This window comes from Centruroides sculpturatus, unplaced genomic scaffold (assembly GCF_000671375.1).
Source record: "Centruroides sculpturatus isolate CEXI.00-Female unplaced genomic scaffold, Cexi_2.0 scaffold111, whole genome shotgun sequence".
NCBI lineage: Eukaryota > Metazoa > Arthropoda > Arachnida > Scorpiones > Buthidae > Centruroides > Centruroides sculpturatus.
The window spans coordinates 764,257-788,172 of record NW_019384655.1 but is presented as its reverse complement, the minus strand read 5'-3'; the positions used below and the strand labels follow the sequence as shown (position 1 = coordinate 788,172).

Sequence of the window (23,916 nt, the reverse complement as noted above, 5' to 3'; positions counted from 1 at the left end):
ATAGCTCTGAGGTATTTAAAGGCAGATGTCGCTTTTTTTTCGTAAGTGAACTCGTGTTTATTGTGTGTTTGTTGTGATTATGTTTTTCGGCCAATATCGCTATCCGGAGGTGAATGCCGAAGGAAAAATAGATTTATTTTTATTCCTAGAAGCTTCTCGTGGCATAGAAAAATTTGTAGGTAAGTGGACTATTTTAAATCATAAGTGAACAATTTTATAATATAACACCTAACAAAATACTTTTTACGGTAGCTGTTACTTTTAGGTAATTGAGTGTATATGAATGTACTGTACATTATATATAAATTAGTAAAATTCACTTCAATTCAAAAGTTTTTCTAATGAAAGTTCGAATTTTTTGCTTTTAGAATTACTAGGAACTGCTTTTTATCCTGTCAAGAATGATATCCACGGAAATATAGAGGTAATTTAATAAGTATAATGTATTTATCAGTATTTTTGCTCTAATTTAATTATGAGTAATCATCAAAAAAATGTACTATATATATATAGTATATATATCACCTGTATATATCACCTGTAGTATATATATCACCTGTATATATCACCTGTAGTATATATATCACCTGTATATATATATATATATACAGGTGAGTCAAAATTATGTGAACACTATTTGAGAGAGAGCATTTACTCAAAGTTTGCATTATACAGAGTCTCAACCTGACCACCAGCACAATTAATTCACTTAAACCATTATTCAACAGTACAATTTAGTGCCAGAACACCGGAGATTGGGGAGGCCATAACAATGGTCTGTCGTGACCAATCAGAATAGAAAACGAAACAAAATTAAGATGTTTCATTAATAATGTTTAATTAAAAATTAAGATTGTTCACATAATTTTGACTCATCCTGTGTATATATATAGTGATGATTGCCAAATTATTATAAACTTTTTAGACTTTTTGTGAAGACATCAACTAATTCAGTTATTTATTAATCTATATATATATTATAAATATATATATATATATATATAAATGGACGTGTGTGTCCCTATATTTCACTTTTCAGCCAAAACTACACATCGCACATGAATGGTGTTTGTATGTGGTAGTAGCCCCAAGTCTCCATTCATGCACTATGGTGGTTGCGTCTCGATAGCTATAAGGGTGCGGGAGATATGGGCTTGAAAGTGGTTGAAAGTGGAATATTTTCTATTTTGATTTTAAAAATTTTCGAATTTGAATTTGAATTGGTTCAATTATAGAACGATTGTAAACATTCCAGAAAATTGATCAAATTGAAAATAGTTTGTTTGACTGGACGTAAAAATTCTCAAATTAGTCTGGAAACGGGGGACCTAATTCTTGCATTCTGTGAAAACGGGTAAGATTGGCTATAATGTAATTATCTTAATCTTCACTATCATTACTTTTTTCCCACAAATAAAAACCCAGCGAAGCGGGTCCTTGCAGCTAGTTTATAAATAAATAATTGAACTTTCATATGGGCATTAAGGGATCCTTTTTTTATATAGGCATTGGGTTCTGCCAGCTCCACAAATGGGAAGAATGGACCTGACCTGACATATTTGGGAAAAATGAAAAATTACTGGGGTTTGTTGACTTCCCACATTTCATATCAGGTCCCAGTATGGTAAGATGAGATTGTAATAATCTAGTCCATCCAGCCGTTTACTTGTGTCATTTGTTAAGAATTGGAGGTTTCTATTAAAAAACAAAGTTTGAATTTAGAGTTATTGAAATTGCATTATATATACATTTGTTAGACATTATATATACAGACAAAACAATAAAGATTTTTAATATAAAATAAATAGATAAAGTATAAAATTTTAAATTAATGAAAACATATTTACAATCAAAACTGAAAACTAATTAAAATAGTTCATTTTTTTTCTATTTATATTTTAAGTTTTGTTTCCTTTCTCACATTTTATTTTTGAGTCTTTCCATTCTTTGAGCATTAAGAGGGGGATTTTTTTTCCATACCCATTATTGTTTCAGCCAGGTCACAATGGGTGATGAAGGATGGGACCCAATTGCCCCCAAAAAATTTCTCATCTGGATTCGATCCCAGGTCTTACAGATCAATAGATTGATGCTTTAACCAATTAATTGTATTCTGTCGTATACGAGACTTGAACTCACAAAATGCACAAACATTCCTTTTACTTTCCTGGCTGTTATGTATACATAACAAGGGAAAGTATTGAAATTGTGTCAAATTTGACCTTTCTAGTTTTTTGCAAATCTGTTTTGAGACCCCCTGAACTCAAAAAAGTCAAAAAAAAAAAGCGAAAATGTTCTGTGTATGTGTGTTCAGTGCTGATATTCGAAATATTTAACAAAGGGTTCGCTAACAAAATTTTTCCTTAACAATTTTTTTTTCGCTCAAATGGTGCATTAGCAACATTAGCGCAAAAAGTGACCTTAAGATATCCATATAAATAAAAAAGATGCGTTCGCAAAATTAGTCAGTTAAAATTTAACATTGTTTATGCCAGAACTATATTTTTTTTTATAAATAATAAAAAAGAGTGTTCAAAATGGTTTATATTGTACATATTTTAATATTTTTCATTCAAAATATTTTATAAACATAAAAATTGGCTTTTTTTAATCAGAAAAAGTCATAGGGAAAGCAGTTAAACAAGAAAAACTTTTCTAAATCATTTATTTTATCGTTAGGTATTATTATAATAATAGACAGATGTCATCGTCTCTCGAAATACAATATCTTTCTTATTTCGCTGTTGATAGCCCGACACGTGTTCCGCAGCCATCTTGTATTTTCTCGCGCGCGTGGGATTGTGGGATCTCTCTTATGACTGGATCTAGTTTCGAGAACTCTCTCGAGTCGATCGCGATTGAACCTCGTCTTAGTCGAGATACAAACGTTCGATGGAGGTTGCACTAGGCGAACAGAGTATAAGGCTCTAGTTTAGTAGTGTTACAGAGTATAATACGTATATTTTAATATATTTTTTAAAAGAAACAAAATCACTGAGTTACGTGCGTTTAACAACGGGTTCGGAAAACTTTGAAAATGTTAACAACGGGTTCGGCCGAACCTGTGCGAACCCGCTGAATATCACCACTGTGTGTGTTGGAGTCTATTTTGTTTAAGATCTCAGGATGGGGTGAAGATTAAGAAATTTGGCACGGTAGCTTGTGTATAAAAGGCATTGATGTTATTAAATTTTAGTGATGAAAGGTCAAGAGGGAGGGGGAGATAGAGGGTGGTCACGTGTCATATCTTGCGTGGGGTTGGTCTTAATGAATATTTTACTTGTTAGCATTTACAGATCTTTATTAAACTCATCTCTACCCTCAATATTAAATTCTTTATATATTTTTAATATTCATTTTATAATTAATTTTCTTTTCTTTAGCTAGGTTGAGGCTGAAGTTTTAAATGTGAAAACATTTACGTTGGACATTCAGCGCCACTTTCCTATAAGCAGAAGTTTGACAATGGTGTTTGGATAGTCAGTGGAATCATGCTCGACGTCCCAAACATCATTGCCAAACTTCTAGGCTTATAGGAAAGCAGTGCTGAATGTCTGACGTACACGTTTTCGCATTTAAAAGTTTGGCCTCAACCTCACTAGTACTATTCAAATCAATCAGTGCCTTATTTGCTATTTCTTCAAGTTATATATTGAGGGGTGAGAGCAGGCAGCCTTGTGTTACCCCTCTCTTCATTGTTATCTTGTCTGTGGCAAGACTATTGTATTTTACTATTCTGTTAGTGTTGTTTAAATGATTTGCCAGAAAGCACAGAATAGTGTTATCTATAGGTTTTTGTCTCAGAATCTCCAATAACTTTTCTATGTTGATTGAGTCAAATGCCTGTTTAAAGTCTATAAAGTAAAGTACATATAATTTATGATTATATTTCCAGTAAAGTTCTGCTGGACTGAATAAAGTAAATATTTGGTCAAAACTATTAAAACTTACCGATGATTGAGAATTTACAAAACACGATGTATAATTTAAAGTTATTGTAATTTAACAAATTTTTGAATATCATATTTCTGCACAAATAAGAGACAAAAACCTAAAATTAAAATTGAATTTCATTTGAAACTTTTGAAGAAAATTGAAACTGTTTCAATTTAAATTAAATGTGAATGTACTGATACTGTAAATATTCAGTCATATATCTATGGTAATCATTACTAAAAATGCTTACAATACTATAAATGAGTGTTTGCATTAATATATAACNAAAATCTCATAATAGATGGCACCACATATAATTTTACTTTATAATTGTTAATCATAATAAATAAATAATTTTTAAAATAAAATATCATTACAGCTGGGAAAGTTATGCAACTCGTTGCTAGATTTTCTTTAACCAACCATTTGTTGTTTATATTGATTTCAATCTGTTTGAAATGTGAGGGAGGTTTTGAAAGGAAGTGTGTCCTATTATGACCTATATTTAGTTGTTAGTAACAATATATAATATATAAAAAGTCTCCTGTGATGCACCTACCCATTTACAGATTGCATAAATGTTGCATTGCCTTGTCCAATCAAACAAATATGTACAGATTGACATGGAGTAACTAAAAGTATTACTTCTTTTAAAGATTTTATTTTGTGATATTTATTATTGATGAGTTTATTTTGGGGGATTTTCATAGAATTAATGTTTCTTAAAAGTTTTCAAAAGTTTACTTTAGGTTGGATTGTTTTTAATGGAGATTTATTTAATAAGTTTATAAATAATTGGCAAAAATATTTATCTGGATATTCAAAAATTATTAATATATAGTTTTTATTAATTCATAAACTATAGTTTGGTAGATCTTCCAAGAGCGGATGTCCCATAGGAGGAGTGGCTCCTACTTAGGTGTTAGAGACATAAAGAAAAATTTGGAAAACTTTACATGGCCAGTCTGTTGATGAGACATGAACCCACAATCAACTACCAGTGTTTAGTGGTTTTATCCACTAGACTACTGGTGAGTTTTCATAATCTATATTAAAATAATGTTATAAGCAGAAGAAAGCTTGCTTATGAATTTTATAAATTGTTTAAAGTTCTCATTTAATGTTCTCATTAAAAATCAATTTTAAACTCTCCTGTGGCCTTTAAAAGCACTAAGAGATCTTTTTTCCTATACCCTTTGTGGATTTGGCCAGACCAACAATGGTCTGGCCAAATCCACCATCCAAAGATTATATGATGAAGGAACCAGACAGCCCATGAAAAATTTCTGGTGTTGCCCTCATTATATTTCGGGTCCTCCAGACAAATAGACTGACTTCTAAGCGACTTGACCATCTGGCCTTTGACTTTCAAATTGTTAGAGAATTCAAAATTTTTTAGAAAATATGATAGTTCAATTAAACAAAATGCTAATTCACCAGACCCCAGACCATAAACCTTCATTTAACAATAGATACCAACTACTCACCAGATCATTGAATTTTATGCAATTGTCAACAGTTTCAATTATAGATGTCGATATTTTAAATTATATACATTCTGTGTACAGTTCATACAGTGTTTATGTAGATGGATGTCAAATGGAAAATTATTAAATTTAAGAAATTTTTAATTTGATTGCTAAAAAATGAATTTGACTCAATTATTATTAATACACCAACAATTATTTTCTATCCATTGTTATTGTCTTTATTAACAACAGATGCATAAAACAAGAATGCAGAAAAGTAATATCTATTCCAGGCCTTAGTCGCTTATATTTTCAGTTTATTTGCAAAGAAGCAACTTGTGTTACGGTTACATGTCAGGAAGTGCTTGCATGATAATTGGCGGTTGCAAACTGTTTGCTATCGCTCATGAAGAAATTCAGCAGGCTCTTCTTCTTCCATCGTCAACCAAAAAAATGAATTCGTAATTAATTTTACTCAATCGGTTTATATTAGTAAAAAATCCAGCAACTAGTTGCTTAACTTTCCCAGTAACATTTAAAATTTTGGATATGCCATGCCATCAAAATTTTAATTTGGGAAAGTTAAGCATTAATTAATGCATGCCTCCATTAAAAACAATCCACTCTAAAGTAAACTTTTGAAAACTTCTAAGAAACATTAATTCTATGAACATCCCCCAAAATAAACTCATCAATAATAAATATAACAAAATAACATCTACAAAGAAGTAATACTTTTAGTTACTCCATGACAATCTGTATATATTTGTTTGATTGGACAATGCAACACAACACATGGGCGATCTGTAAACGGGTAGGTGCATCACAGGAGACTTTTTATATATTATATATTGTTACTAACAACTACCAGGTGTATAAGCTTAAATCTGATGTTTGCTAATAGATGGCGTAAGCGAGCGTATTAAGTTACCATGACGACGCCATATTGTTTTTTTGATGATTTTGATGTCTGTCAATATTAATCAGTGCACATCATCAGATATTTCATACAACAACATATATTTTTTTTTTTTGTAATCATGTCTACTTTTGTGCCAGAAAAAGAGCATATGCAGCAAGCTTTGCTTTTCTGCTTTAATTTGAAGAAATCGGCTGCCGAAGCACATCGAATGCTTGTGGAAGCTTATGGAGACAGAGCTTTATCGGAAACCACATGCAGAGATTGGTTTCGTCAGTTCAAAGATGGAAATTTTTACCTGAGCGACAAGAAGCGTGAAAATCNTGAAAATAGAATTATAATAATTTAAATTTTATTAAAAGAAACAGATATATATATTACATAATTTATGTAACTACAAAAAACAATGAAAATAAGCAATACTACACGAACAGCTGGATCACAGATCTGTGAACTGGATGTTTAATCTGACTACTTTAAGGCTAATCAATCAATATGCAATTTGGCTAGAGGTAGATGGTTAAACTGCTGATATCTCCTGTTAAACTTAATAATTAGAAGTAAACTAATTTAATTAAGAATTTTTTATCCAGAATATTCTAAATATCCCTCATCATCCTAAGCCCAAAGAGGGGGCCAGATGGCTGAGCGGTCAAGGTGGCATCCTATCGCTCTGTGAGACCAGGAATTGAATCTGGATGGGTTGAAAAATCCTCAGGAATTTTTCCAGGGGATTTGACTAGATATGTTGGCCCCATCCCTCACCACCTGGCCACTCCATTGTGGGCCTGGCCGAACCCATAACGGGCTTGATAAAAAGAGGCCCTCTTAGTGCTCACAGGGCAAAAAGAGTAAAGAAAAAAAAACCCAAAGTGGGACAATTGGATAGTGCAGGCATGCCAACATACAGCCCATGTAATGGATCTATGTGGCCCGGAATTAATCTTTCAATATTAGCTACTCAAGTCAGAATAGATTGGTGAAAAGTTCTAATGCAAATTAAAAAAAAATAATAATAATAATAAACAACTCGCTGTCCGGTTAGAGTTAACCCTCCATTACAGATCTCTTAAGTACAGTACAGTGTAGAATGTTGATAAAGCATGATAATGTGAAAAATATATCTGTAATCTCTATCTACAATTTAGTCTCTACAGGGGTGACACTACAATGAGATCTCGCACCACCTCAAAATCTTCCTAGGGCAGTCTCTGGTTTGGCCCGTGAAAAAAGTTTTCTTTCCAATTCAGCCTGGGGGCAAAAACTGTTGGCCACCCCTGGGATAGTGGCTGAACCCTCAATGGGCTTAGAAAAAAGATCATCTTAGTGCTCACAGGATAGAAAGATTATATAAAAAATAATTACTTTGATGGAAGAGATTGGCTCTTATATGTTAATGATGCATACATCTAATACATAAACAAAATATGGACCACAATGGGGGTGATGAGGGATGGGACCCAACTACCCCCGAAAAATTTCTTGGGTTTCTCATCTGGATTCGATCCCAAGTTCTACAGAGCAATAGGTTGATGCTTTAACCAATTAATTGTATACTGTCATATACAAGACTTGAACCTACAACATGCACAAGCATTCCATTTACTTTCCTGGCTCTTATTATATATACCTGCTCACCAGTGGCCAAGCAGTTCCATTCCTTAAACACTGGGTTTTCAGTCATGGATTTGCACCTTGCCTGGATGGGCTGGCCATGTGGAGTTTTCTGGGTTTTCTCAATGTCTGTAACACCTGAGTAGGGTCCAGTTATCCTTAAAAAGACCTCCTGGAAGGCATTTCCTTAGGCAGATCGCTCAAGTGTTGCATTGCCATAACTTAATCAAACAAAGAAACTTATGTATATATAACAAGGGAAAGTATTAAAATTGTGTCAAATTTGACCCTCCTAGTTTTTTTACAAATATCTGTTTTGAGACCCACCAAACCCAAAAATGTTCCGTGTGTGTGTGTGTTGGAGTCTATTTTGTTTAAAATTTCAGGATGGGGTGAAGATTAAGAAATTTGGCATGGTAGCTTGTGTATAACAGGCATTGATGCTATTAAATTTTAGTGATGAAAGGTCAAGAGGGAGGGAGAGATAGAGGGTGGTCACGTGTCATATCTTGTGTGGGATCTCGCACCACCTCAAAATCTTAATGAAGATTTTACTTGTTAGCATTTACAGAAAAACTCATCTCTATATTAAATAAATCTCAATATTAAATCCTTTATATTGGGTTCCCTAAGTGTGCGCTGCGGCACCTTGGGTTCCGTAAAGAGTAAACGGGCACTGCAAGGGCTTTGAAGCAAATGGAACTTTCTAGATTGTTCCCATAGCTTGTAGAACTTTCTAGATCTCTAGAAGACTTATATAGCATACTATCAGACATTGTTGAAGTTTCGCAAAAGTTCTAAGTAGGTGGTGTGGCTAGTATAAATACAGTACACCACTTCAGCGAACCAATTCAGTTCCTAAATAACAATCAAAGAGTAAACATCTGAGAAGAAAAGTAAACAGTTTTAAGATGCCTGCTACCAGAGGAGCATCTGCTTTATTTCAGTGTGTTGCTTTATATTTTCGTATAGTCATAGGAAAATGGAAAGATTTCTATTAAATAAGCAAGTCGACAGTTTAAGTCAGAGTGATCAAGCATCAACAAGTGGTGGGGTAGCGTAAATACAATGATAACTATTTGAATTTTGGCTTTACTTCAGTAGAAGTAAACAATGAAGAGAGACTGCAATGTGTGCTCTGTTTAAAAGTTCTAGCACCCAAGTGTATGCTTCCAAATAAGCTAAAGCGACATCTCAAGACCAATCACTCTAACATGGTTGAAAAATCTCACGAATTCTTTAGTAGGAAGTTGCAAGATTTACAAAAGGAAAAAAGTGTATTTACTAAACAAGACTCAGTACCAAGCAATGCACTACTAGTATCTTTTAAGGTTGCATACAGAATGGCAAAGTGCAAAAAACCTCACACCATTGTGGAAGAGCTTATACTGACTGCTCTTAACATGGTTAATATTATGCTGGGAGAATTGGCGGAAAAATTAATTTCAAAGGTACCTTTGTCAAACAATACTATTAATCGAAGAATCCATCATATAGCTCTAGATCTATGACCAATTAATAAAGAAAATAAAAGGCAGAGAATTTGGTCTGCAACTTGATGACGCTACTAACAGTAACAAAGATGCACACACTATTTGTTATGTACGCTTCCTGGAATATTATTGAAGACTTCCTGTTCTGCAAAGCATCATTGGAAGAACAAAGGCTCAAGACTTATTTGAGATGCTTGACAAGTTTATAACTGAAAATGATTTGGATTGGGAAATGTGAATCGATATATGTACTGATGGAGCTCTATCAATGTCTGGTTGCTATGGAGGATTGCAGGTGCTTATTCTCAGCAAAGCACCACATGCTATGTGGACCCATTCCATCATTCATAGGGAAGCACTTGCATCAAAGTCAATGAGCCCTCAATTGAATTTGGTATTAAAATGTGTTGTAGACATAGTAAACTACATAAAAACTAGGCCACTAAAAGCCAAATTTTTCAAAAAGTTATGCATGGACACGGGAGCTGAACACATACTACTGAAGTTCATGATGGCTTTCACACGGCAACGTCTTAGCTCATGCATTCCAACTACATCAAGAAATTCACACTTTTTTACAAGAGGAAGGTCATGAAAACTCCAGGTACTTTGCTGAACCAGACTTTTTGCTGAAACTAGCATATTTGTGCAATATATTTGACAAGCTGAATGCCTTCAATCTGTCTCTGCAAGGCAATAACATGCACATTTTGAAACTTTTGGAGAAGGTTGCAGCATTTAGGAAAAAGTTGCAGTTGTGGATAAGGAAAATCAATGAGGATGGCAGTCAACATTGTTTCCCTGAATTGCACAAATACGTGACCTGTAATAAAGTCATCGTTTCACAAGACTTGCTGTCCCTTTTCAAGGAACACCTCTCAAAGCTCAGTGACTGGTTTTCAAAATACTTGGAGGAAGACAATGTTGAGAAATTTGCATGGATCTGGCTTTGCAATTATGCAAAGCCAGATTTTCAGCTCTAGCTGTAATAAAAGCAAACAAGTAAAACGGCAAAGCCATATTTGGGACAAGACTATGTCTTGGAGACTCACTACTAAGCGGAATCACTTTGACGTTCAAGCGGGTCTCATTCTCATTCTCCAATTTTCTTTGGTATGGCTGGTTTTGAGCACGATAGTTCAGACTTTGCTGGCCATGTCCACGAGGTTGTCCATGATGCATTTTCGGTGAAATTAACCTATCTATGTCGAAATTTCTTTCCATTGAGTGTTGGCCTGGGTTGAATTTTTGTCGATACCTAATGAAAATTTCCCGTTTTTGAAAAAATAATTGTGGCTATTGTATTGTCTGAAATTATTTTTTTATTTTGCACAAACAATATACAGTTTAACCCGATTATAATGTCATCAGATGTAACAACAACCCTAGTATAACATCTTTAGCGGCGTGGCTAAAATCTGTACTTGGCACGTCCTACCTTGTCCGTGAACTCCACGTCTTTTGTTCTGCTGGTAAAAATTGAGAAATGACCCAGGCAAATAATTTACTTAATTTGGATCGGCTATGAGAAATTTACAATAGAGTCGAGATATAATACAAATCCAAGATCGGCATGGCTGTTGACTCAAAAGGTTAATTAACGTGAAGCAAAAAGATGTCTCTCCTACCTTGTCCATGTGTTCTGCATCTTTTGTTCTGTCAGTAAAAATTAACTGAGAAACTGATCATTTTTTTACTTAATTTGTATCAGCTATGTGATATTTACATTAGTGTTGCGATATTTTATAAATACAACATCAGCATGGCTGTCGAATTGAAAGGTTAACTAAATGAAGTAAAAAGATGTCTCTCCTCATTAGAGTTTAGGAGCAAAGTGAGTTCAAAGGGCAAAGGTCATGCAGTGGTGTCCTCTGCCCTACACACAAAATTTTTATTGGTCCCTTGATTTTACTATACTAGATAATTTAAAAAAACCCACTTGTAATGACATAAAACCATTTTAACGTCATATTTGAAGCACTCCCAAATTTACAAAATTAGATTACAAATTTTATTTGTATTTATGTGTTCATTACTAAGGTCAGAGTTCACTTCTTAGAATGACTGTGGGTGGTACTCTTCCCTACCTGACTTTGCAAGGTGAGATGGCTGTTTTGCCTGTTTGTAGAAGAGGGTCGCCATTTTGTATTTTATTTTGACTCGATTCTTGGTCTCCTGACTACTTACAAGTCTGGATTTTTTTGTGCGCAAATGATTTGGGCACCTAATACTCTGTGCCAAATATCAACTCTCAACATGTACTCCTTCATACCTCTATGCTGGTAAGAAAATTGGGCAGTATGATTTTATAAACAAGACATAGTCTTGTCAATAACACTCAAAAATCGATATGGAGCAAGAAATGAGAGTGGCAGTGTCAAACCTTATTCCGCAGTGTCAAAATGCGTGTGGCAGTGCCACACGCATTTTGAAAAAATGTGTGGCAATCAGCAAGCTCACCCATCACATTAACTTACTTGTTGTTGAAAGTTTTCACCATTTATTTCATATTTTAGTTTGATGGTTCTTGTGATTCAATTTTAATAAATGTGAGCTTCACATTGTGAGGCTTATCTTAAGAGTTGTTTTCATTTTTGTGCCTGATTTATGTCATTGTACACATATTTTAACAAGGTGCCAAGACAAAATACTAAACTTGTAAGTGTGCTGCAGACTGATAAAGTTTGAGAACCATTGCTTTATATATTTTTAATTATTATAAAATAGCAAAGTTTTTCTAATAAAATCTTGTAATAGATGATGCCACTATAATTTTATTTATTTATTATGATTAATAATTAAAAAGTAATTTTTAAAATAAAATATCATTACAGCTGGGAAAGTTATGCAACTCGTTGCTAGATTTTCTTTAACCAACCATTTGTTGTTGATATTGATTTCAATCTGTTTGAAATGTGAGGGAGGTTTTGAAAGGAAGTGTGTCCTATTATGACCTATATTTAGTTGTTAGTAACAATATATAATATATAAAAAGTCTCCTGTGATGCACCTACCCATTTACAGATTGCATAAATGTTGCATTGCCTTGTCCAATCAAACAAATATGTACAGATTGACATGGAGTAACTAAAAGTATTACTTCTTTTAAAGATTTTATTTTGTGATATTTATTATTGATGAGTTTATTTTGGGGGATTTTCATAGAATTAATGTTTCTTAAAAGTTTTCAAAAGTTTACTTTAGGTTGGATTGTTTTTAATGGAGATTTATTTAATAAGTTTATAAATAATTGGCAAAAATATTTATCTGGATATTCAAAAATTATTAATATATAGTTTTTATTAATTCATAAACTATAGTTTGGTAGATCTTCCAAGAGCGGATGTCCCATAGGAGGAGTGGCTCCTACTTAGGTGTTAGAGACATAAAATTTGGAAAACTTTACATGGCCAGTCTGTTGATGAGACATGAACCCACAATCAACTACCAGTGTTTAGTGGTTTTATCCACTAGACTACTGGTGAGTTTTCATAATCTATATTAAAATAATGTTATAAGCAGAAGAAAGCTTGCTTATGAATTTTATAAATTGTTTAAAGTTCTCATTTAATGTTCTCATTAAAAATCAATTTTAAACTCTCCTGTGGCCTTTAAAAGCACTAAGAGATCTTTTTTCCTATACCCTTTGTGGATTTGGCCAGACCAACAATGGTCTGGCCAAATCCACCATCCAAAGATTATATGATGAAGGAACCAGACAGCCCATGAAAAATTTCTGGTGTTGCCCTCATTATATTTCGGGTCCTCCAGACAAATAGACTGACTTCTAAGCGACTTGACCATCTGGCCTTTGACTTTCAAATTGTTAGAGAATTCAAAATTTTTTAGAAAATATGATAGTTCAATTAAACAAAATGCTAATTCACCAGACCCCAGACCATAAACCTTCATTTAACAATAGATACCAACTACTCACCAGATCATTGAATTTTATGCAATTGTCAACAGTTTCAATTATAGATGTCGATATTTTAAATTATATACATTCTGTGTACAGTTCATACAGTGTTTATGTAGATGGATGTCAAATGGAAAATTATTAAATTTAAGAAATTTTTAATTTGATTGCTAAAAAATGAATTTGACTCAATTATTATTAATACACCAACAATTATTTTCTATCCATTGTTATTGTCTTTATTAACAACAGATGCATAAAACAAGAATGCAGAAAAGTAATATCTATTCCAGGCCTTAGTCGCTTATATTTTCAGTTTATTTGCAAAGAAGCAACTTGTGTTACGGTTACATGTCAGGAAGTGCTTGCATGATAATTGGCGGTTGCAAACTGTTTGCTATCGCTCATGAAGAAATTCAGCAGGCTCTTCTTCTTCCATCGTCAACCAAAACAATGAATTCGTAATTAATTTTACTCAATCGGTTTATATTAGTAAAAAATCCAGCAACTAGTTGCTTAACTTTCCCAGTAACATTTAAAATTTTGGATATGCCATGCCATCAAAATTTTAATTTGGGAAAGTTAAGCATTAATTAATGCATGCCTCCATTAAAAACAATCCACTCTAAAGTAAACTTTTGAAAACTTCTAAGAAACATTAATTCTATGAACATCCCCCAAAATAAACTCATCAATAATAAATATAACAAAATAACATCTACAAAGAAGTAATACTTTTAGTTACTCCATGACAATCTGTATATATTTGTTTGATTGGACAATGCAACACAACACATGGGCGATCTGTAAACGGGTAGGTGCATCACAGGAGACTTTTTATATATTATATATTGTTACTAACAACTACCAGGTGTATAAGCTTAAATCTGATGTTTGCTAATAGATGGCGTAAGCGAGCGTATTAAGTTACCATGACGACGCCATATTGTTTTTTTGATGATTTTGACATCTGTCAACATTAATCAGTGCACATCATCAGATATTTCATACAACAACATATATTTTTTTTCTTGTAATCATGTCTACTTTTGTGCCAGAAAAAAAAGCATATGCCGCAAGCTTTGCTTTTCTGCTTTAATTTGAAGAAATCGGCTGCCGAAGAACATCGAATGCTTGTGGAGGCTTATGGAGACAGAGCTTTATCGGAAACCACATGCAGAGATTGGTTTCGTCAGTTCAAAGATGGAAATTTTTACCTGAGCGACAAGAAGCGTGAAAATCGGCCCAAGAAGGTTGAGGACCATCAACTGCAGGCACTTTTGGATGAGAACGATACCCAATCGCAAAAAATGCTTGCCGAGCAATTGGGTGTTACTCAACCAGCCATTTCCATGCGTCTACGTGCCATGGGAAAGATTCAGAAGATCGGAAAATGGGTGCCGCATGAATTGAACGATAGGCAGATGGAGCGACGCCAAAACACATGCGAAATCTTGCTCGCCAGACAAAAAAGAAAGTCGTTTCTGCATCGGATTGTAACTGGCGATGAGAAATGGATATATTTTGAGAATCCTAAACGCAAGAAATCGTGGGTTGATCCAGGCAAACCATCAACATCTTTCCCAAGACCAAATCGCTTTGGACGGAAGACAATGCTGTGCGTTTGGTGGGATCAGCAGGGTATTGTCTACTATGAGCTGTTGAAACCTGGTGAAACTGTCAATGCTCACCGCTACCACCAACAACTGATCAAATTGCACTGTGCTCTGCGTGAAAAAAGGCCGGATTATCAGCAAAGACACGACAAGCTGATTTTCCTCCACGACAATGCACCATCGCATGTGTCAACATTGGTCCGAAACTACTTGGAGACACTCAACTGGGAGGTGCTACCCCATCCCGCTTATTCACCAGACCTGGCCCCTTCCGACTATCACCTCTTTTCATTGATGGGCCACGCGCTTGCTGAGCGGCACTTCGATTCTTACGAAGACGTCCGAAAATGGCTTGATGAGTGGTTTGCCTCGAAAGAGAAGAAATTTTTTTGGCATGGTATCCACACATTGCCCGAGAGATGGAACAAATGTGTCACTAGTGAGGGAAAGTACTTTGAATAAATTTGTTTTTGCTTTCTAAAAAAAAAAAGTGTGTTTTTCTGACTAAAAAACAGTGGATTTAAGCTTATACACCTATGTAAATGTAGGTCATAATAGGACACACTTCCTTTCAAAACCTCCCTCACATTTCAAACAGATTGAAATCAATATCAACAACAAATGGTTGGTTAAAGAAAATCTAGCAACAAGTTGCATAACTTTCCCAGCTGTAATGAGATTTTATTTTAAAAATTACTTTTTAATTATTAATCATAATAAATAAATAAAATTATAGTGGCATCATCTATTACAAGATTTTATTAGAAAAACTTTGCTATTTTATAATAATTAAAAATATATAAAGCAATGGTTCTCAAACTTTATCAGTCTGCAGCACACTTACAAGTTTAGTATTTTGTCTTGGCACCTTGTTAAAATATGTGTACAATGACATAAATCAGGCACAAAAATGAAAACAACTCTTAAGATAAGCCTCACAATGTGAAGCTCACATTTATTAAAATTGAATCACAAGAACCATCAAACTAAAATATGAAATAAATGGTGAAAACTTTCAACAACAAGTAAGTTAATGTGATGGGTGAGCTTGCTGATTGCCACACATTTTTTCAAAATGCGTGTGGCACTGCCACACGCATTTTGACACTGCGGAATAAGGTTTGACACTGCCACTCTCATTTCTTGCTCCATATCGATTTTTGAGTGTTATTGACAAGACTATGTCTTGTTTATAAAATCATACTGCCCAATTTTCTTACCAGCATAGAGGTATGAAGGAGTACATGTTGAGAGTTGATATTTGGCACAGAGTATTAGGTGCCCAAATCATTTGCGCACAAAAAAATCCAGACTTGTAAGTAGTCAGGAGACCAAGAATCGAGTCAAAATAAAATACAAAATGGCGACCCTCTTCTACAAACAGGCAAAACAGCCATCTCACCTTGCAAAGTCAGGTAGGGAAGAGTACCACCCACAGTCATTCTAAGAAGTGAACTCTGACCTTAGTAATGAACACATAAATACAAATAAAATTTGTAATCTAATTTTGTAAATTTGGGAGTTCTTTAAATATGACGTTAAAATGGTTTTATGTCATTACAAGTGGGTTTTTTTAAATTATCTAGTATAGTAAAATCAAGGGACCAATAAAAATTTTGTGTGTAGGGCAGAGGACACCACCGCATGACCTTTGCCCTTTGAACTCACTTTGCTCCTAAACTCTAATGAGGAGAGACATCTTTTTACTTCATTTAGTTAACCTTTCAATTCGACAGCCATGCTGATGTTGTATTTATAAAATATTGCAACACTAATGTAAATATCACATAGCTGATACAAATTAAGTAAAAAAATGATCAGTTTCTCAGTTAATTTTTACTGACAGAACAAAAGATGCAGAACACATGGACAAGGTAGGAGAGACATCTTTTTGCTTCACGTTAATTAACCTTTTGAGTCAACAGCCATGCCGATCTTGGATTTGTATTATATCTCGACTCTATTGTAAATTTCTCATAGCCGATCCAAATTAAGTAAATTATTTGCCTGGGTCATTTCTCAATTTTTACCAGCAGAACAAAAGACGTGGAGTTCACGGACAAGGTAGGACGTGCCAAGTACAGATTTTAGCCACGCCGCTAAAGATGTTATACTAGGGTTGTTGTTACATCTGATGACATTATAATCGGGTTAAACTGTATATTGTTTGTGCAAAATAAAAAAATAATTTCAGACAATACAATAGCCACAATTATTTTTTCAAAAACGGGAAATTTTCATTAGGTATCGACAAAAATTCAACCCAGGCCAACACTCAATGGAAAGAAATTTCGACATAGATAGGTTAATTTCACCGAAAATGCATCATGGACAACCTCGTGGACATGGCCAGCAAAGTCTGAACTATCGTGCTCAAAACCAGCCATACCAAAGAAAATTGGAGAATGAGAATGAGACCCGCTTGAACGTCAAAGTGATTCCGCTTAGTAGTGAGTCTCCAAGACATAGTCTTGTCCCAAATATGGCTTTGCCGTTTTACTTGTTTGCTTTTATTACAGCTAGAGCTGAAAATCTGGCTTTGCATAATTGCAAAGCCAGATCCATGCAAATTTCTCAACATTGTCTTCCTCCAAGTATTTTGAAAACCAGTCACTGAGCTTTGAGAGGTGTTCCTTGAAAAGGGACAGCAAGTCTTGTGAAACGATGACTTTATTACAGGTCACGTATTTGTGCAATTCAGGGAAACAATGTTGACTGCCATCCTCATTGATTTTCCTTATCCACAACTGCAACTTTTTCCTAAATGTTGCAACCTTCTCCAAAAGTTTCAAAATGTGCATGTTATTGCCTTGCAGAGACAGATTGAAGGCATTCAGCTTGTCAAATATATTGCACAAATATGCTAGTTTCAGCAAAAAGTCTGGTTCAGCAAAGTACCTGGAGTTTTCATGACCTTCCTCTTGTAAAAAAGTGTGAATTTCTTGATGTAGTTGGAATGCATGAGCTAAGACGTTGCCGTGTGAAAGCCATCTGAACTTCAGTAGTATGTGTTCAGCTCCCGTGTCCATGCATAACTTTTTGAAAAATTTGGCTTTTAGTGGCCTAGTTTTTATGTAGTTTACTATGTCTACAACACATTTTAATACCAAATTCAATTGAGGGCTCATTGACTTTGATGCAAGTGCTTCCCTATGAATGATGGAATGGGTCCACATAGCATGTGGTGCTTTGCTGAGAATAAGCACCTGCAATCCTCCATAGCAACCAGACATTGATAGAGCTCCATCAGTACATATATCGATTCACATTTCCCAATCCAAATCATTTTCAGTTATAAACTTGTCAAGCATCTCAAATAAGTCTTGAGCCTTTGTTCTTCCAATGATGCTTTGCAGAACAGGAAGTCTTCAATAATATTCCAGGAAGCGTACATAACAAATAGTGTGTGCATCTTTGTTACTGTTAGTAGCGTCATCAAGTTGCAGACCAAATTCTCTGCCTTTTATTTTCTTTATTAATTGGTCATAGATCTAGAGCTATATGATGGATTCTTCGATTAATAGTGTTGTTTGACAAAGGTACCTTTGAAATTAATTTTTCCGCCAATTCTCCCAGCATAATATTAACCATGTTAAGAGCAGTCAGTATAAGCTCTTCCACAATGGTGTGAGGTTTTTTGCACTTTGCCATTCTGTATGCAACCTTAAAAGATACTAGTAGTGCATTGCTTGGTACTGAGTCTTGTTTAGTAAATACACTTTTTTCCTTTTGTAAATCTTGCAACTTCCTACTAAAGAATTCGTGAGATTTTTCAACCATGTTAGAGTGATTGGTCTTGAGATGTCGCTTTAGCTTATTTGGAAGCATACACTTGGGTGCTAGAACTTTTAAACAGAGCACACATTGCAGTCTCTCTTCATTGTTTACTTCTACTGAAGTAAAGCCAAAATTCAAATAGTTATCATTGTATTTACGCTACCCCACCACTTGTTGATGCTTGATCACTCTGACTTAAACTGTCGACTTGCTTATTTAATAGAAATCTTTCCATTTTCCTATGACTATACGAAAATATAAAGCAACACACTGAAATAAAGCAGATGCTCCTCTGGTAGCAGGCATCTTAAAACTGTTTACTTTTCTTCTCAGATGTTTACTCTTTGATTGTTATTTAGGAACTGAATTGGTTCGCTGAAGTGGTGTACTGTATTTATACTAGCCACACCACCTACTTAGAACTTTTGCGAAACTTCAACAATGTCTGATAGTATGCTATATAAGTCTTCTAGAGATCTAGAAAGTTCTACAAGCTATGGGAACAATCTAGAAAGTTCCATTTGCTTCAAAGCCCTTGCAGTGCCCGTTTACTCTTTACGGAACCCAAGGTGCCGCAGCGCACACTTAGGGAACCCAAAATAAAGGATTTAATATTGAGATTTATTTAATATAGAGATGAGTTTTTCTGTAAATGCTAACAAGTAAAATCTTCATTAAGATTTTGAGGTGGTGCGAGATCCCACACAAGATATGACACGTGACCACCCTCTATCTCTCCCTCCCTCTTGACCTTTCATCACTAAAATTTAATAGCATCAATGCCTGTTATACACAAGCTACCATGCCAAATTTCTTAATCTTCACCCCATCCTGAAATTTTAAACAAAATAGACTCCAACACACACACACACGGAACATTTTTGGGTTTGGTGGGTCTCAAAACAGAGATTTGTAAAAAAACTAGGAGGGTCAAATTTGACACAATTTTAATACTTTCCCTTGTTATATATACATAAGTTTCTTTGTTTGATTAAGTTATGGCAATGCAACACTTGAGCGATCTGCCTAAGGAAATGCCTTCCAGGAGGTCTTTTTAAGGATAACTGGACCCTACTCAGGTGTTACAGACATTGAGAAAACCCAGAAAACTCCACATGGCCAGCCCATCCAGGCAAGGTGCAAATCCATGACTGAAAACCCAGTGTTTAAGGAATGGAACTGCTTGGCCACTGGTGAGCAGGTATATATAATAAGAGCCAGGAAAGTAAATGGAATGCTTGTGCATGTTGTAGGTTCAAGTCTTGTATATGACAGTATACAATTAATTGGTTAAAGCATCAACCTATTGCTCTGTAGAACTTGGGATCGAATCCAGATGAGAAACCCAAGAAATTTTTCGGGGGTAGTTGGGTCCCATCCCTCATCACCCCCATTGTGGTCCATATTTTGTTTATGTATTAGATGTATGCATCATTAACATATAAGAGCCAATCTCTTCCATCAAAGTAATTATTTTTTATATAATCTTTCTATCCTGTGAGCACTAAGATGATCTTTTTTCTAAGCCCATTGAGGGTTCAGCCACTATCCCAGGGGTGGCCAACAGTTTTTGCCCCCAGGCTGAATTGGAAAGAAAACTTTTTTCACGGGCCAAACCAGAGACTGCCCTAGGAAGATTTTGAGGTGGTGCGAGATCTCATTGTAGTGTCACCCCTGTAGAGACTAAATTGTAGATAGAGATTACAGATATATTTTTCACATTATCATGCTTTATCAACATTCTACACTGTACTGTACTTAAGAGATCTGTAATGGAGGGTTAACTCTAACCGGACAGCGAGTTGTTTATTATTATTATTATTTTTTTTTAATTTGCATTAGAACTTTTCACCAATCTATTCTGACTTGAGTAGCTAATATTGAAAGATTAATTCCGGGCCACATAGATCCATTACATGGGCTGTATGTTGGCCATGCCTGCACTATCCAATTGTCCCACTTTGGGTTTTTTTTTCTTTACTCTTTTTGCCCTGTGAGCACTAAGAGGGCCTCTTTTTATCAAGCCCGTTATGGGTTCGGCCAGGCCCACAATGGAGTGGCCAGGTGGTGAGGGATGGGGCCAACATATCTAGTCAAATCCCCTGGAAAAATTCCTGAGGATTTTTCAACCCATCCAGATTCAATTCCTGGTCTCACAGAGCGATAGGATGCCACCTTGACCGCTCAGCCATCTGGCCCCCTCTTTGGGCTTAGGATGATGAGGGATATTTAGAATATTCTGGATAAAAAATTCTTAATTAAATTAGTTTACTTCTAATTATTAAGTTTAACAGGAGATATCAGCAGTTTAACCATCTACCTCTAGCCAAATTGCATATTGATTGATTAGCCTTAAAGTAGTCAGATTAAACATCCAGTTCACAGATCTGTGATCCAGCTGTTCGTGTAGTATTGCTTATTTTCATTGTTTTTTGTAGTTACATAAATTATGTAATATATATATCTGTTTCTTTTAATAAAATTTAAATTATTATAATTCTATTTTCATTTTAATTTAGAAATTGCTCAAAATTTACAATATGGACAAGGAGAAATTTAAATATGTAAATAATATTGTTGAATCTGAAATCAATTTAGAAGAAGAGGAAAAAATAGGGATAGATGCACTTTTATGGTTGAAAAGGTATAAAAATAATTAGTCTTTTATGGTAGTGAAATTTTAATTTTACAATACTTTGCAATTAAAATATTTTATTGAATTAGAGCCCTTGAATATATACAAGTGTTCTTAACATGTTTTGTTGAAGATTATCAAGAGAAAAAAAATACAGAAGATCTAACCCCATATTTTAAGAAAGCGTACGAATTAAAATTAAAGCCATATCATGGATGGTTTGTCCAACAGCTATTTGCGGTGAGTTTATTATAATCCATTATTATGAGTAGGGGATCATTCAAATATTATGTTAACAGTTTTGGGGAGAGGAGGCATTCTTTTTTATCTGACAGTTGCTAATAATGGGAGGAGGGTGGATGAATCTTTGACACAAGATTGCACTCTTCTATTTTTCTCCTCTGATGTAAAATTACCTAAAAACAATTTCTGTGTTTTTGCAAATGGCTTTAACTTCTGAGTTGATAAGATAATTAGTGGGAGGGGTACCTTGATTTTTGATGACTGATGATGATGGGGAGATTACAAAGGGCAAATTCCTGTTGTTGTAATACTTGAACAACTCATAAGAGGTCTTGGATATAAATTTTTAACATTTGTAATGATGGATATTTGGATTTTAGTACTCTTAATCTTCATTAGCAGACTATTCTGTAGTTTGTATCCTACGTGGATAATGGAAAAAAACAAATTTGTACTGTATCTAAAAAGTTGATGTAAGAGATTATTAAGAATGTGAGTATTTGGCCCATCCGTTACTGAGTGGATAAAACCACTGAACATTGGTAGTTAGTCTCAGGGTTGCACCTCACCAATGTGGAGTTTTCTGAATTTTGTTCTCGTGTATAAACACAAAAAATCCCAAAAACTCTACATGTTTAGCCCATTAGTGGAGTGTGAACCCACTATCAGTGTTTAAAGTTTTATTTACTCAGCTATTTGTGGATGTATGGATTGCAGTGGCAATTCTCATTTCCATTATATTTTTTCTTTAAATATAATTAAATATTTGTAATAATAACAATTATTATTGCTATTATTTTAATTAAAAACTTAATTTTTACATTTTTAGCTATGCATAAAAGTGGCTCCTTTTAGGAAGGATCTAATTAAGTTACTGGGTACAGGTATGGAAAATTTTAACGAAGAAATCATTATGAATGACATAGAGGAATTTCTGAATTCACTTAATTCTAACTTAGAAATTATAGTTGCTATGTATGATGAAAATAATTTGAATTCTACAAAAGTTGTATAAATATTGTAAAATTTTCACAAGTGCCTCTTCACTCATCAAAATGCTTCATACAGTATTTTCATACCAATGATTTTATAACAGTTATTAATTATTGTTGTCAAACTTTTAATTTATGAATGTTATGCTTTTTCGATGTAATTTCATTATTTCAATATTATTTATTGAAATTTTAAATGTCAAATGTATAATAAAAATGTTTGTAATTTTAGATAGGTGGAAATGAAACATGGTTTGTAATTATTCGATTATGTATATGTTGTAAAAAATTTAATTTCACATATTTAAGTTCAAATTAATAAAATAACACTAAATGAATTTCTGATGATCTCACTTTAATTAAATATATCATATCTAATATCATATACAACTATGTTCAGAGAATTAAAATGAAAAAAGCAGCTTCACATCACTATGTTCCTCCAAAAACAACTATAACTAGACGTAACATTTCTTGTGCCACTGATCTAATTTATGTAAGCAAACTGCTGCTTTGGCTTCTAGTGCACTGAAACTGGAGAACTACCAAATGTTGTGAGGGAACCATTTCATCCAGATTCCAAGATCTGGAAGATATTTGCTTAAAGGTTGTGTGTGTTGTGAATTTTATCATCACTGCATTTTAAATCATTTAAATATTCATGACTGTATAATTAATTTTATTTTATTTTGAATATATTCTATAAATGTATTTATATATTAATATATGTATAAAAATAAAAAATTTATTTTTAGTCTGAATTTTATATAATATTTTATCAAAATGTAAAATGTTTCTACAAAATTAGAAGACTAATTATCACTGAGATATGTGCAATTTTCAGCAATTTTATGTATAAATTTTGCTATTCCAATGTAAAAATTTATTTTATAGCAATGAAATGAATGGATAGAGCAAATCTTTTATTTTCATTATTTATAAACAAATTTCCTGAATTAGTAGGTGAGTAGATAAAACCGCTAAACACTAAGGTGCATTTCAAATTTATACAGACACAAAAAAATTAAAGTGAAACCCAAATTTGCTGCATTAAGTGACAAATGTTTTATTAAAAATAACATGGATTTACATGTTTCCACACTGCAAAATAAGAATTTTAATTAAACATTAACATTTTGTCACTGAAAATATTATTTTTGAAGATTTTGTATAAAAAAACTGTTACATATTTATCTGGACAGGTTTCAAATTGCAAAGTTTTCTTACAATTTAATGGCCAATGTAACTACCATTTAACTTAATTATATTAATTAAATACTCGATTAGGCATTGTTTCAATTAG

General features: G+C 33.8%; 1 protein-coding gene across 1 annotated transcript; it reads left to right on the top strand.

Moving 5' to 3' along the window:
* Positions 1–23,429, top strand: LOC111626414 (glycolipid transfer protein-like). Its single transcript, XM_023369780.1, has 5 exons — positions 1–179; positions 369–424; positions 21,263–21,387; positions 21,468–21,618; positions 22,451–23,429. The coding sequence occupies exons 1-5, from the start codon at positions 80–82 to the stop codon at positions 22,634–22,636; spliced, it is 618 nt and encodes a 205-aa protein (XP_023225548.1). The 5' UTR covers positions 1–79; the 3' UTR covers positions 22,637–23,429.
* The last annotated feature ends 487 nt before the right edge of the window (positions 23,430–23,916 follow it).